This window comes from Schistocerca serialis, chromosome 4 (genome assembly GCF_023864345.2).
Source record: "Schistocerca serialis cubense isolate TAMUIC-IGC-003099 chromosome 4, iqSchSeri2.2, whole genome shotgun sequence".
NCBI classification, from domain to species: Eukaryota; Metazoa; Arthropoda; class Insecta; order Orthoptera; family Acrididae; genus Schistocerca; species Schistocerca serialis.
Window position 1 is genome coordinate 316,161,858 of NC_064641.1, and position 13,881 is coordinate 316,175,738.

Consider the following 13,881-nt stretch of genomic DNA (forward strand, 5'->3'; position numbering starts at 1 on the left):
GACAATGATGTATTTTAAAATGTACCTCCCAGGAAGAACTAATGGCTTGGACAGCATTTAAGAATGTGGTTGACAGATTCTTAGAGGATGGGAAACATCCAGATTTCAGAGCCTTAAAACCCACTTTCTTCATAGCCATCTTGACTTCTTCCCTGACAGCCTTGGAGATGTATCGAAGAACATGAAAAAAATAGAATTACATTATTAAGGCAGGTGGAGTGAAGGGATGATGGCTGACTACTGCTACTGCTGTTGGCTTCTAAAAAGAGATACAGCATAGAAGCAAATCTCGAAGACAAAATTTCAGTACGAAGAGAAAGCGGTACTGAAACAGTGCAGTGTCTCAGTAAGACTTTGAATCTGTTTATCTTAAATTGTGATTGGGTCTATAAACAAATGAGTGCTGTGCGATTCTCTTTACTGTGTACATTTGTAAACAGTTTACAGGTTACTAGTATAGCTGTAAGTGCTTTATTAATATATTAAAGTGTCGTAATAATTTATAAATATGATACTTCTTTAGCATTACTAGTTTTCTCAAATGTGGTAGTCAAAATCTGACTTCACATTTCTCAACAAAGGCTAGCAGTTAATAAAAATCACCCTTCAGGATTAAAAGCCGTGAACAAAAATTTAATTTCCATCCCTGGGTAACTGAGCATTTTTCAACAACATATTTGGGGTGAGCAATCGCATAGTTTCCTAGAAATCGAGTGACAGAAACTTTTCCGACTGCTGCTTAAGTGCCCACGATGTGAGGGTTATTCACCGGAAACACCGCTGGAGTACTGACCAAGGCATTCGTGTTCAATACCCAGTTGCTTTCTGCAGGTTTTTTTATATGTTTTTCCGCTTAGAAATTGATGGCGACAGGACATTTCATAAGGTAAGTAACGCAATAGGGATTAATAAAAGATAGGCAAATAAATTTCATGAACGATTGGATTAGTAAAGAAATAAAAATGTAAGCCTGGTCGATCTACAATGGCTCTTTCAGTCACAATGTTACGTGTCTTAAGTTAGCTTCGTATAACGACGTATCTGTTATGTTACTACAAGCAGGTGTACTCGTGGAACCAAGAACATCTAACAGACACAATCTTCGCACAACTACATCGTTCCTTCCGTGCATTCGGAGGAACACAAACATTGTTTACGTTTAAAAATACTTCTTTTTCAGGAATTCATTTTGATACCTACCACACATATATCTGAAAAATGTGTGCTGAAAGATGATCATAAATTATACTGTGAATCTTTATTCCATCTGCTCGGCTGTGCAATTCCTGCTGGATTATCAGAAGCAGACTGTAATTTTGAAGCCTTTAAATACAGTTGTTAACTTGGCGGTATAAATAAAATAATCATGGTTAGCACATAGGGCTGTAGGTTGGCGATATTACTTCTACCGCGCAACTCGGTTGACCCTCGTCATTTAGAAACATGACGGTGCTAGTTTGTCCACCTGATGAGTCCATTATCAGAAAAAAGCTTGTTGTCAGAAACGTATCATTTCAATATGATATGAAGATATAATTTGTAAATTTAATTCCTTTTCTTTTTCTGGATGTGGAGCAAGTGAAGTAAACATTTCTTAACGGGTCAGTTAAACGACTAACGTCTTCTATACCCCGAGGACGAAGTTAACCATTGGTTTCTGATAAGCGCGGGAAAACTTTAGGCTACAATATTCCATACTCCGTGGTGGTATGTTTTTCTCCCTTACGCGATAAGGTGCGCCGAATGCTCTCGTCTTTGCCGTAGTCTTACGCAGAATTGTTTTCATACGACAAGAATTAAAATTTTAAATCATTACTAATCCAAGTCGTTCGAGAAATTGATTCGTCTGTCATTATTCCTTATTGACTTTCTTACCGTATTAACTCTACTATTCCTACCTGTTTCGATGCCTACAAAATGAAAATGAAAAAACAAAACTGCAGGATCAACGGAAAAACTCTGTGATCAAATATTTTACTCCCTCATGCGGCAACTTTCGCCGAATTCTCGTCTTCGCAGCAAACTTTCTCGCAATTGATTTCGTACAACGAGGTTTAAAATTTTAAATCATGAATAACCCAAGGTGCTAGAGAAATTCATTCTCCTGATTTTTCATTACTTATTGTTGGCTCACTTACCTTCCTACCTCTTTCGAGGTATGAAAAAGAGAACTGAAAGAACAAAGCTGCAAAATACAACTGGAAATCGAAACGAGGCATCTCTGCTTCCGAGCCAGATGCCGTGGTCGCTACGCCAGCTTTGCTTTACTTTAATAAGGAATACTTTATGGGTGCATATGCGGCAGTCGAAAAGTTCCTTTCCTCGATATCTGGGAAAATATGCCTTGGTGGGCAACATATATACTGAATTAAAATGCTCAGTTTTCAATTACCTGATGATTCCGTTAATTCTGAGTCGATTGCGCGTCTTCAACTTAAAGGATATATTTCTCAAAAAGGAGGGGGGGGGGGCGGTTGATGTTGAGCCAAATTATTTTAGAGTATTTCATTTTAGATTGCACACAAGAGGCTTGCCAAATATGAGCCGATTCGATTGGCCGTGTCTGAGGGTTTCCCCTTCTCGGCAGTGCTGATAACAGAAAAATGTAGGATTCTAAAGAAGAGCAGAGGGTTATAGTAAGTTTCCTTACAGCAGAAGGAGTGCAGGGAACGGCGGTTCCAGCGCACATTCCGACCCCTGGGGCAATGGCTGCTACCGTAACTCACCGGTCTTCAATAATGAGGGCACCCACCTGCTGCACAATGGTATTGGTAATGCCGTGTGACGTTCCAGACAGTGCGTCATCGACCAGCGGCAACTGTCGTTCTTTGAATGGCTTGTGACACGCCTTGACCCTTGCAGTGGTGTAGTCAGTGTGTGAGATGACGGATATGCACTACATGCACGACCTGACAGATGGGAATGCAGCCGTAACACGTCAGCTTTATATTGGACTTTTCTCCCCCAACGTTTGCGAGGGTAAGGCTCATTGCAGAAGGAAGTTGCAGATGGTTGGAGACCTCGTGATGTACGAACGCCTGAGGTTGAGGAAGGAACGGGTTCTTCGTACTTTGCATGAAATTCCATCAACTAGTACAAGGAGAGTTTCGAGAAGGAAATAATCTGTGTGGATATCTTCTGCAAGCGTATCACCTTCAGGTTGTGCAAGATTAAATGAGGCAGACTTTCAGCCAAGACTGTCAGCGTATGATAGGGCAGTGTGCTGTCTTTTTCCAGTTATTAGGGTGTATCTTATTCACTGATAGGTTGAATTTTCACGTGATGTGAACTTTATTTATCATAACGGCCTCGTATGGGCTTGTGAAAACCCTCATTATTCACAACAACACAAACTTCAACAGGGCTTCAGCCTCAACGCGTGGTGTAAACTCACTTATGCCTACTTCTTTAGGCAACGTGTTACTGGACAAACATATTTACCGTTATAGAACTTTCCCGCTTATAGTTGGGATGGTACAGCAACCAGTAATGTACAATGAAGAAACAAGCTTGGTTGCAGGGTTGTGACTGGTATTTATTTACCAATGACTGGTTTCGCCTGATCCCAGCGTATTCATACTGGCTGAAACTAGATGGTGGTAAGCATATGGGATACCGAGCATATAAAACGTCCCAGTAAATATTTGTGACATAAATAATAAATCTTTTGGTACCATTCTAAAGAAGGGTTTTTGGACTCATCTTCACGTGTAATTTTTAGAATGTTTTGATGTCAAGAATAAACCCAAAAGGTTTTTGATACATGTTACTTTTATACACTGTATACGGGTTTTTCGAACCCGCACGATTTAAGAGAAATACAGATTTCAGCCACAATTGGGTACTATGTTAAATTAAATGGGGACAAGTGAAAATTTATGCTGGACCAGGACTCAAACCAAGATATCCCACTATATTTGGGAGGTTGTTCTAATAGCTTCGGCTATCCGCACAATCTTTGCGTCCAATGCAAAATCTCAACTTGTCGCACAATACGCATGTAGCGTCCACAGTCCATTATCCTCACTGCCCGCATCTTTATCTGATTGTTAAGTCATATTGTGCATCCCAAATGAAGTTAACATTAGCGCCGGCCTGTGTGAACGAGCGGTTCTAGGCGCTACAGTCTGTAACCGCACGACCGCTACAGTCGCAGGTTCGAATCCTGCCTCGGGCATGGATGTGTGTGATGTCCTTAGGTTAGTTAGGTTTAAGTAGTTCTAAGTTCTAGGAGACTGATGACCTCAGAAGTTAAGTCCCATAGTGCTCAGAGCCATTAACATTAGCGTCAGGGTGCATTTCCATTGTTATATGTGTGGTATTAGTTCGAACTCTTGTGGTATTCAGCTAACGCAGCGAGCAAAGAATGGTGGATGCTATATGCGTAGTGCGGTACAAGTTGAGAGCTTGTTTTGGATGGAAATCGTGTCCAGATAGCTGAAACAGTTCAGGCGACAACTTGCGTAAAGCGGGAAATCCGCGCTCGAGTGCTGGTCTAGCACAAATTTTCCTTTCTCATCACGGAATTTAATTCAGTGCCTAATCTCGGCTGATATCTGCACTTCTCATAGGCGGTATATAAAAATGGTGTCTGTCACCACACATGTATTAATTCTATTACTATGTTTGTCGGTAGGTGTGCACTTCGACACGAGCAGCTCGTCGCTGGTGAACGAGATCACGACGGCCATCAAGGTGTACGCGTACGGCGTGGAAGACTTCGTTAACGACGCCCGCAACGCCGACCTGTCGCTCAACACGCAGCTGAGCTGCCACGGCGCCGGCGACTCGCGCTGGAAAACCGGCGACCGCTTCTTCCGGTGAGTGCCGCTGCTGCCGCCTGCTCCACCGCCCACTCTCATCACTAAAAGTCTACCGCAAAAGCGTTATCTCCAAGCCATTGCTACTACAAAGTTGGTTCCTTTGTGAATCGCTGTGTGCGATTCAGCATTCGAAGACTTACTTTTCGTTTATAAATAATTCATTTGCATTAGGAAGAAAGAAACTATTTACTAATAGTTTCCGGAATGATTTTCACTCTGCAGTGAAGTGTGTAAATTGCTACTGTGTGTGGATGGAGGCTCGAACCCCGGACCTTTCTCTTTCGCTGAGAAGTGGTTCACTGAATGAGCTATCCAAGAACGCCGCCCAAGCCGCCATCACATCACTTCTCATGCCATTACCTTATCTCGTACCTTTTCTCCACAATAACCTTTTAACCCTTCTTTGAGCTTTTTCAATGTATTCCGTCAATATCATCTGGGAAGGGTCCCACACCGCGCAGCAGTATTCTAAAAGAGGAGGGACAAGAGTAGTTCAGGCAGTCTCCTTAGTAGATTTGTTACAGTTTGTAAGTGTCCTGCCAATAAAACGCAGTCTTGGTTAGCCTTCCCCACAATATCTTCCATGTGTTCCTTCCAATTTTTGTTTGTATTTGTAATTCCTAGGGTTTTAGTTGAATTTACGGCCTTTAGATTTGACTGATTTATCGTGTAACCGAAGTTTAGCGGATTCCTTTCAGGACTCATGTGGAGACCTCACACTTTTCGTTATTTAGGGTCAATTACCAACTTTCGCACCATACAGATATCTTTTCTAAATCGTTTCGCAATTTGTTTTGATCTTATGATGATTTTATTAGTCGATAAACGACAGCGTCATCTGCAAACAACCTAAGACGGCTGCTCAGATTGTCTCCCAAATCATTTATATAGATAAGGAACAGCAAAAGGCCTGTAACACTACGTTGGGGAACGCCAGAAATCACTTGTGTTTTACTCGATGACTTTCCGCCAATTACTACGAATTGTGACCTCCCTGACAGGAAATCACGAATCCAGTCACATAACTGAGGCGATATTCCATAAGCACACAATTTCAATAAAAGCCGCTTGTGTGGTACAGTGTCAAAAGCCACCGGAAGGTGGCTAGAATTTTCCAACTTGAAAACACGTTGTTGGTCTACACGAATCTGCTCCAATATTTCACGTAGCTGTTCAGTTAGGACTTCCATTTAATTCCATTTTATATGGTACAGACACGGGATTTGTGTATTTCATACAAATAATTTCTAGTGCTTTCTTGTAGATTTTTTTGAATATTCTTCGTAGTGCCACATTGTCATTGCTATGTAGGTGAAATGGTAGTTTTGCCTTGACAACGTGTCTTGCAGTGACGAATTTGGAAAATTTGCTACGTGGATTGAAACGTCCCCTTAGAAAAATTATGAATGACAGTGCTGGAAAAACTCTTCTACGTTAGTTGATTTTCAAACAGCTGAGCAAAACTCAACGTACTCCAACAGTTTTCTCTTTACTTATTGTGATCATCACTAAACTGACACACAATATTTTTAGCATAACGCAATCTGACTTCCAATAATCCCTACAAAAGAATGACCCTGACTAACAATAACCCATACGTTTCATGAATCACTTACCCCACAAAAATCTTCGTTACTCGAACTGCCGCAATACAGCGAGCGCCAATACTGCCAGCTAAATGAAAGTCTTGTCTCCGTACATAATAAATAAGGAATGTGTAACACTTTGGAGGAATACATGTTGACACTTTCCGCTACAGCAGAAGCCTGACCGATTGCGGCTGTTAAGTCTCCTTTTATAGTCTAAAGAACCAAGACGGCATCATTCCGGCATGTTATCATCACAGAAAGCAATTTCGTAAGATATTTGTTAACCGATACTACACGGAAGTGACTGGCGCAAAGTGCAGTGCAGACGTTGAAAATACTGTCTGTCGGTGTTAAATGCACTCGAGTATTTCACAGGGTCAGACACACGATCCATTTTTTAACCAGCTATAAGAGTCTGCTGTAGCTTAGACCCGTAGACATCCATTCGTTTCCTAAACTTCCACTTCTATACATAAGAATATGGGGAGTTGCTGTAGTACTACTGTACTCTGATTTGTAATATACTCATGTTTTGAGCTCCAAATCCTGCGGTATTCTCTCACAGTGCATACGAGCTGCAAGTGAAGGTCTAGTTACACTAAAGTGAGCATTGGAGCGTGAATGCGCGAGTCTCCTGCGTGAACGTGCCGGCGGTGTGCCCGATAGACCTGCGCTATGGCTAAACAGCGAAATCGACTTCAGGCCACACGCGTTATTACGTGGAAGCGGCATTCTGTTGATGGGCACACATGAGCAGTTTTTGAAGCCGTGCCTACAGTTTAACGATTAGGCTTCCGCACAAGTTCGTTATTTCGTGGAAACAGCAAACCCAAATCCCTTTTCGGCATTCCGCGAATCAGTCGCCGCACCGCCGGCATATACACTGATTTAAATGTAGCTGTAGTTGAACGTATTTAGCAAGTACACAAACTTGCAGCATTAACCTTTCTTTTTTTTTATTTGTGTCAGAACTCATACAGAATAGTTTCCGCCACAGTGGAAGAACGCGTCTGTAATGAACTACGCGGACAAGGCCGCGTACTTGAATTTGGACGGTCCTAACAAGGAACGAGAAATAATTCCAATGTAATGTGAGCAGTTATTATTTTTGGTATAAATATGCTGATCAACCGAAACACACCGTCAGGTGGCTTGCGGAGTATGGATGTAGATGTAGATTATGACCGCGACTTTGGATGCCACGTGGTGGCGTTGCGGGCACATGACGCGGTTAAAAACGTACACTACTGGCCATTAAAAATGCTACACCAAGAAGAAATGCAGATGTTTAACGGGTATTCATTAGACAAATATATTATACTAGAACTGACATGTGATTACGTTTTCACGCAATTTGGGTGCTTAGATCCTGAGAAATCAGTACCCAGAACAACCACCTCTGGCCGTAATAACGGCCCTGATACGTCTGGGCGTTGAGTCAAACAGAGTTTGGATGGAGTGTACAGGTACAGCTGCCCATGCAGCTTCAACACGATACCACAGTTCATCAAGAGTAGTGACTGGCGTATTGTGACGAGCCAGTTACTCGGCCACCATTGACTAGACGTTTTAAATTGGCGAGATATCTGGAGAATGTGCTGGCCAGGGTAGCAGTCGAACATTTTCTGTATCCAGAAAGGCCCGTACAGGACCTGCAACATGCGGCCGTGCATTATCCTGCTGAAATGTATAGTTTCGCAGAATCTAATGAAGGGTAGAGCGACGGGTCGTAACACATCTGAAATGTTACGTTCACTGTTCAAAGTGCCGTCAACGGGAACAAGAGGTGACCGAGACGTGTAACTAAAGGCACCCCATACCATCACGCCGGGTGATACGCCTGTATGGGAATGACGAATACACGCTTCCAATGTGCGTACACCGCGATGTCGCCACACACGGATGCGATCATCATGATACTGTAAACAGAACCTTTTGCCATTCGTGCACCTGGGTTCGTCGTTAAGTACACCATCGCAGGCGCTCCTGTGTGTGATGCAGCGTCAAGGGTAACCGCAGCCATGGTCTCCCAGTTGATAGTGCATGCTGCTGCAAACGTCGTAGAACTGTTCGTGCAGATGGTTGTTGTCTTGCAAACGTCCCCATCTGTTGACTCAGGGATCGAGACATGGCTGCACGATCCGTTACATACATGCGGATAAGATGTCTCTCATCTCGACTGCTAGTGATACGAGGCCGTTGGGATCCAGCATGGCGTTCCGTATTACCCCCTGAACCCACCGATTCCTTATTCTGCTAACAGTCATTGGATCTCGACCAACGCGAGCAGCAATGTCGCGATACGATAAACCGCAATCGCCATAGGCTACAATCCGACCTTTATCAAAGTCGGAAACGTGATGGTACGCATTTCTCCTCCTTACACGAGGCATCACAACAACGTTTCACCCGGCAACGCCGGTCAACTGCTGTTTGTGTATGAAAAATCGGTTGGAAACTTTCCTGATGTCAGCACGTTGTAGGTGTCGCCACCGGCACCAGCCTTGTGTGAATGCTCTGAAAAGCTAATCATTTGCATATCACAGCATCTTCTTCCTGTCGGTTATATTTCGCGTCTGTAGCACGTCATCTTCGTGGTGTAGCAATTTTAATGGCCAGTAGTGTAGCTATGCGGAGCGGACACGCAATCGGAATTCGATGCTCGACCAATGGAAACGCGTCAGCCTTCGCGTAAACCACATTTTTGCTACACTAGATAGCCGGTCACCTCCACAAACGCCACCATCCAGGTGAACGGCGGTTCGAAACGTGCAGCACGCCAAGTTCACAGGCCGGTGGGGTAAAGCATTATGCTATGGGACACATTCTCCTGCGCTTGTGTGGACCCAGTGTTACTAATCGTAGACATGCTGACAGCTGCGAACCACCTGAACCCGTTCATGCATGATGTCTTGCCCAACGATGATGTCATCTTTCAGAAGCATAATTGTCCGTCTCTCGAAGCCAGAACCAAGCTACAGTGGTTTGAGGAGCATTATAGGGAAATCACGTCGATAGCCCGGCTACCAAATACGCCTCATGTAAATCCTATTGAGCCAGAACTGGGTCGCTATTGGGCGTCATCACTGCCTACGCAAATCAGCGAATTCCATGACCTGTGCGTAGATATCGAATGCCACATACCTCTACAAACCTACCGACAAACTGTCGTATCCCTGAGACGCAGAATCAGTGATGTACCTCGTTCCAAAGACGCTCAGACAAGCTTTACGCAGGTGGTCATAATGTTTTGGCTAGTCGGTGTATATCATTTGCACTTCATCATTCCTCTCGGTTTGAGACAGATGCACCTGAGAAACACAGTTTATATTTACTCATTTATGTCACATGAGGGAAGTTCATTGCATCCGGGACTGATTATGAATGAGTATTGGAACAAAAATATGCCCTTTTCTGAAAGACTTCTGAGTTATGAATGATTCGTTTGCTCTCGGTTTTATCCCTCTTGATGTTGGCCAGCGGTATTTATATGAAGACGTCAGTTCCACAATTTAGTTTCGTTGGCAACGAGAAATGCAAGGTATTTCTGGCCTTACGGAATCTCTCCATACAGCTAACGTACACATGTGGCCATATTTAAACCGCATTGTACATTATTGTCGGTATAGCCAGTACGAAACTCTGAGATTTGTTGGTAACATAGTAGGAGCCTTTAGAAAAAAAGGAATAAGGTAAGAAAATCTGGGTTTTACGTCATGTTGACATCGAGGTCACTACGAACGAAGCACACGCTCCCAATGTTTCAAGGATGGGGAAGGAAATCGGCAGTTCTCTTTCAAAGGAACCATCTCAGCATTTGCCAGCAGTGATTTAGGAAAATCACGGAGAAACCCAACTCTAATTATCTGGGCGCAGATTTGAATCGTTGTCCTCCAGAATGCGAGTCCATTGTGATAACCTCTGTGCCATCTCGCTCGGTGAGCTTCTCACTGTAATACAATGTTTTCGTGATATCTGGTTGGGTGAAGAATTGACATTTGAAGAAGCCATTGTGACAGCTGTACTGTAACCATGGTATCACGTGGATGGGAATCACAGTAATGAGAGAGGTAAACGAGGATAGCGAGCCATCGAGGCAGATATTTTCCCCTCACTCAGTATTCAACAGGACGTAGAACTCTAATATTTGTGTAAAGTACCCAGAGCCAAGCGCAGTACTCTCTCTTGGGGAATATACCACTCCTAAGAGACGTCAGACCCGTTTTGTCTGGTGTTTCGGCAGACATTTGCATTTTCGCTTTTGTAATGCGTAGCTGCAGTCAGTCCTAACACATACTGCTCGTTTCAAGTCCGCCCAGTAACGATAGACGGCGTCGGTTTGTTTCTCGTTACATACAAAATTTTTTTCGAACAGCACTTTTTGTTCCTATTCGATAGATGAGTCCCAGATTGGTCTAGTGCAATATTTATTTTCTCGGCATGTATTTACAGGAACACTGAAACTCTGTAGCGCAGCTGCATAGCGACAGCAGCCAGTGCGGGTTATCGAGGTAGGAGGGCCGTTGCTGGAGTACCGGTTACTGATTGTGTTTTACTGTTCCTGTTAATACATATCGATGAAACGGTTGTCGCCCTACGTTAATCTGGCACCGTTCTATCGGATGGGTGCGTAAAACACCGCTTTAAGAAGGACATCATCTTTACTCCAGTGACTGTTATAAGTTGTTATTACACTATTGCAATTTCGGCCTTTAGGCCATTAACAAGTGATATTATGACCTAAGGCAGAAATTGCAGTAGTGTAATAAAACTTATAATAGTCACTGGCGTAAAGATGATGTCCATCAAAAAAATTTTATGACTGTGAATCCCAGCTACAACCAGTTTATTCACCACTTTAAGACTCATTTTCTTCCACCGCTTTAAGACTCATTTTGTTTGTAACTGGAAACAAACCGATGCCTTCCGTCGGCGTTTGGCATCTCATGAAAGACATGATGAGCAATATTTGTTTGGGATGACTGCAGCTACACATTGCAAATACGAAATTGCAAATATCTGCCGGAACAACGGAGAAAACTCTCCCAACGACTCTTAGTCGGAAAACCATATATATGTTGATATAGAGACTTGATTGAGAGATTAGTCATAGTATTATGAATATTCGGTGTTCAAGACCTCTAAACCCAATACCTATACATTCTTGTTTGTGGGTATCAATGATCTAAAATTGTACAGAAGAAAGAGCAAAAAGCGAGATGAACAGCTAGGTCTCCTAGGGCCACTGCCCTCATACAGTAGATACATTAAAACAATGGTTTTTCAATCACTGCTGAGCCATTGTGGACGCGGAACAGCGGCTGGTCAGATATTTAACAAGCAGCTGTGCGTCTTGAGAAGTTGTTTCATTTTATTTTAACAACCAGATCCGTCATTTTAATATGCCATCTGCAGCCCCAATATGCACTACATGTATAGACATTCGGCTGTATCGCTATTGGCATGCTGGAGCCATCATTATCTGGATACCGTGAATTCGTTATTCGTGTGCTTCCTTCGAACATTCTGTTGACTAATTGTTTCCAAGTCTTCGAAGGAAGCACTCGAATAACGAATTCATGGTATCCAGATAGTGATGGCTCCAGCGAACATCTGAATGTCTATACATGAAATGCACTTGAGGCCTGTAGATGGCATATTTAAATGCTCAAACTGGTTGTCAAAATAAAATAACTTCTCATAATGTACGAGTGTTTGGAGATTTTCCTTGGTAAATGTTTTTTCAGTTTGTTGAAGCTGACAGCGGAAGTATTTTGAAAATTTTTTGTGAGCTACTTAAAATCGGTTGCGAACTTTTGCGACCTTACGAGACATCCATAACTGATTGTAAAGTGTATTAGATTTACTGTGAACTATTGAAACAAACTTCGTTGACTTCCTATGAATTCCAAGTGTTCGAATGTCAACACATCCCACTCCTTCTTCATAATGAATACATTCTCTCCAGTTCCATTTGACAAATCCCTTACTTGGATAAAATCGTACTTGTGACCGTGGTTACGGGATGTAAATACTATCTTCAGATTCTACAAAAAGAGAGAAACTAATACTTCTACTATATAACTAAACATTAAAAGCATACATAAACATGTGAACATCGGATCATACCGTGAACGAGTACGATAAAGCAGTACGAATCGTGCAAAACATCCACCAACTTCATTGGATGGTTTGAGTTAACAAGTACCACAAAAAATGGTTCAAATGGCTCTGGGCACTATGGGACTTAACACCTGTGGTCATCAGTCCCCTAGAACTTAGAATTACTTAAACCTACCTAACCTAAGGACATCACACACATCCATGCCCGAGGCATGATTCCAACTTGCGACCGTAGCGGTCACGCGGTTCCAGACTAAAGCGCCTAGAACAGCACGGCCACACCGGCCGGCTCAAGTACCACACCGGACTAATGTATCCTAATCGAAAAACCAGGAATGAACGAACAAATAAACACTCATTGTCAGATCAATGTAACCTGCGAATGGACAGACATGTGGTATAGGCTGAAGAAAGTGAAATGATGACATAAATGCCATAGAATTCCAATTCCGTGAAGTGCTCACCCAGCCGTATGTCGTGGACACCTAGAAAATCCCGGTGTTAGTTCTGGCGGCGGCCATTCCATGACGTGCGAGTCTACGGGAACTCAGGCGTTTTATTGGGGTTTGTGCAGCTATCTGTTGACTGGTCTTGCTGGGTTCCTACGACATGCAGAGGGCTGGTCAATTATACAGTAAGCTACTTTTGAGTTTCATACATTGGCGTTCTACAGCACTTATGCCTTTATTTTATTTCATTATTGGTCAATTATACAGCAAGCTACTTTTGAGTTTCATACATTGGCGTTCTACAGCACTTATGCCTTTATTTTATTTCATTAAGCCCCCCCCCCCCCCCCCCCATGAACCATGGACCTTGCCGTTGGTGGGGAGGCTTGCGTGCCTCAGCGATACAGATAGCCGTACCGTAGGTGCAACCACAACGGAGGGGTATCTGTTGAGAGGCCAGACAAACGTGTGGTTCCTGAAGAGGGGCAGCAGCCTTTTCAGTAGTTGCAAGGGCAACAGTCTGGATGATTGACTGATCTGGCCTTGTAACAATAACCAAAACGGCCTTGCTGTGCTGGTACTGCGAACGGCTGAAAGCAAGGAGAAACTACAGCCGTAATTTTTCCCGAGGGCATGCAGCGTTACTGTATGATTACATGATGATGGCGTCCTCTTTGGTAAAATATTCCGGAGGTAAAATAGTCCCCCATTCGGATCTCCGGGCGGGGATTACTCAAGAGGATGTCGTTATCAGGAGAAAGAAAACTGGCGTTCTACGGATCGGAGCGTGGAATGTCAGATCCCTTAATCGGGCAGGTAGGTTAGAAAATTTAAAAAGGGAAATGGATAGGTTGAAGTTAGATATAGTGGGAATTAGTGAAGTTCGGTGGCAGGAGG

The 13,881-nt window shown here is 43.2% G+C and overlaps 1 protein-coding gene across 1 annotated transcript in view; it reads left to right on the forward strand.

Moving 5' to 3' along the window:
- Positions 1–13,881, forward strand: part of LOC126474414 (glutamate receptor ionotropic, NMDA 2B-like) — a 555,314-nt gene that overhangs the window by 386,959 nt on the left and 154,474 nt on the right. Inside the window, exon 5 of the mRNA XM_050101882.1 lies at positions 4,637–4,820. Coding sequence (XP_049957839.1) covers positions 4,637–4,820 — 184 coding nt within the window. The remainder of the gene's footprint in view (positions 1–4,636; positions 4,821–13,881) is intronic.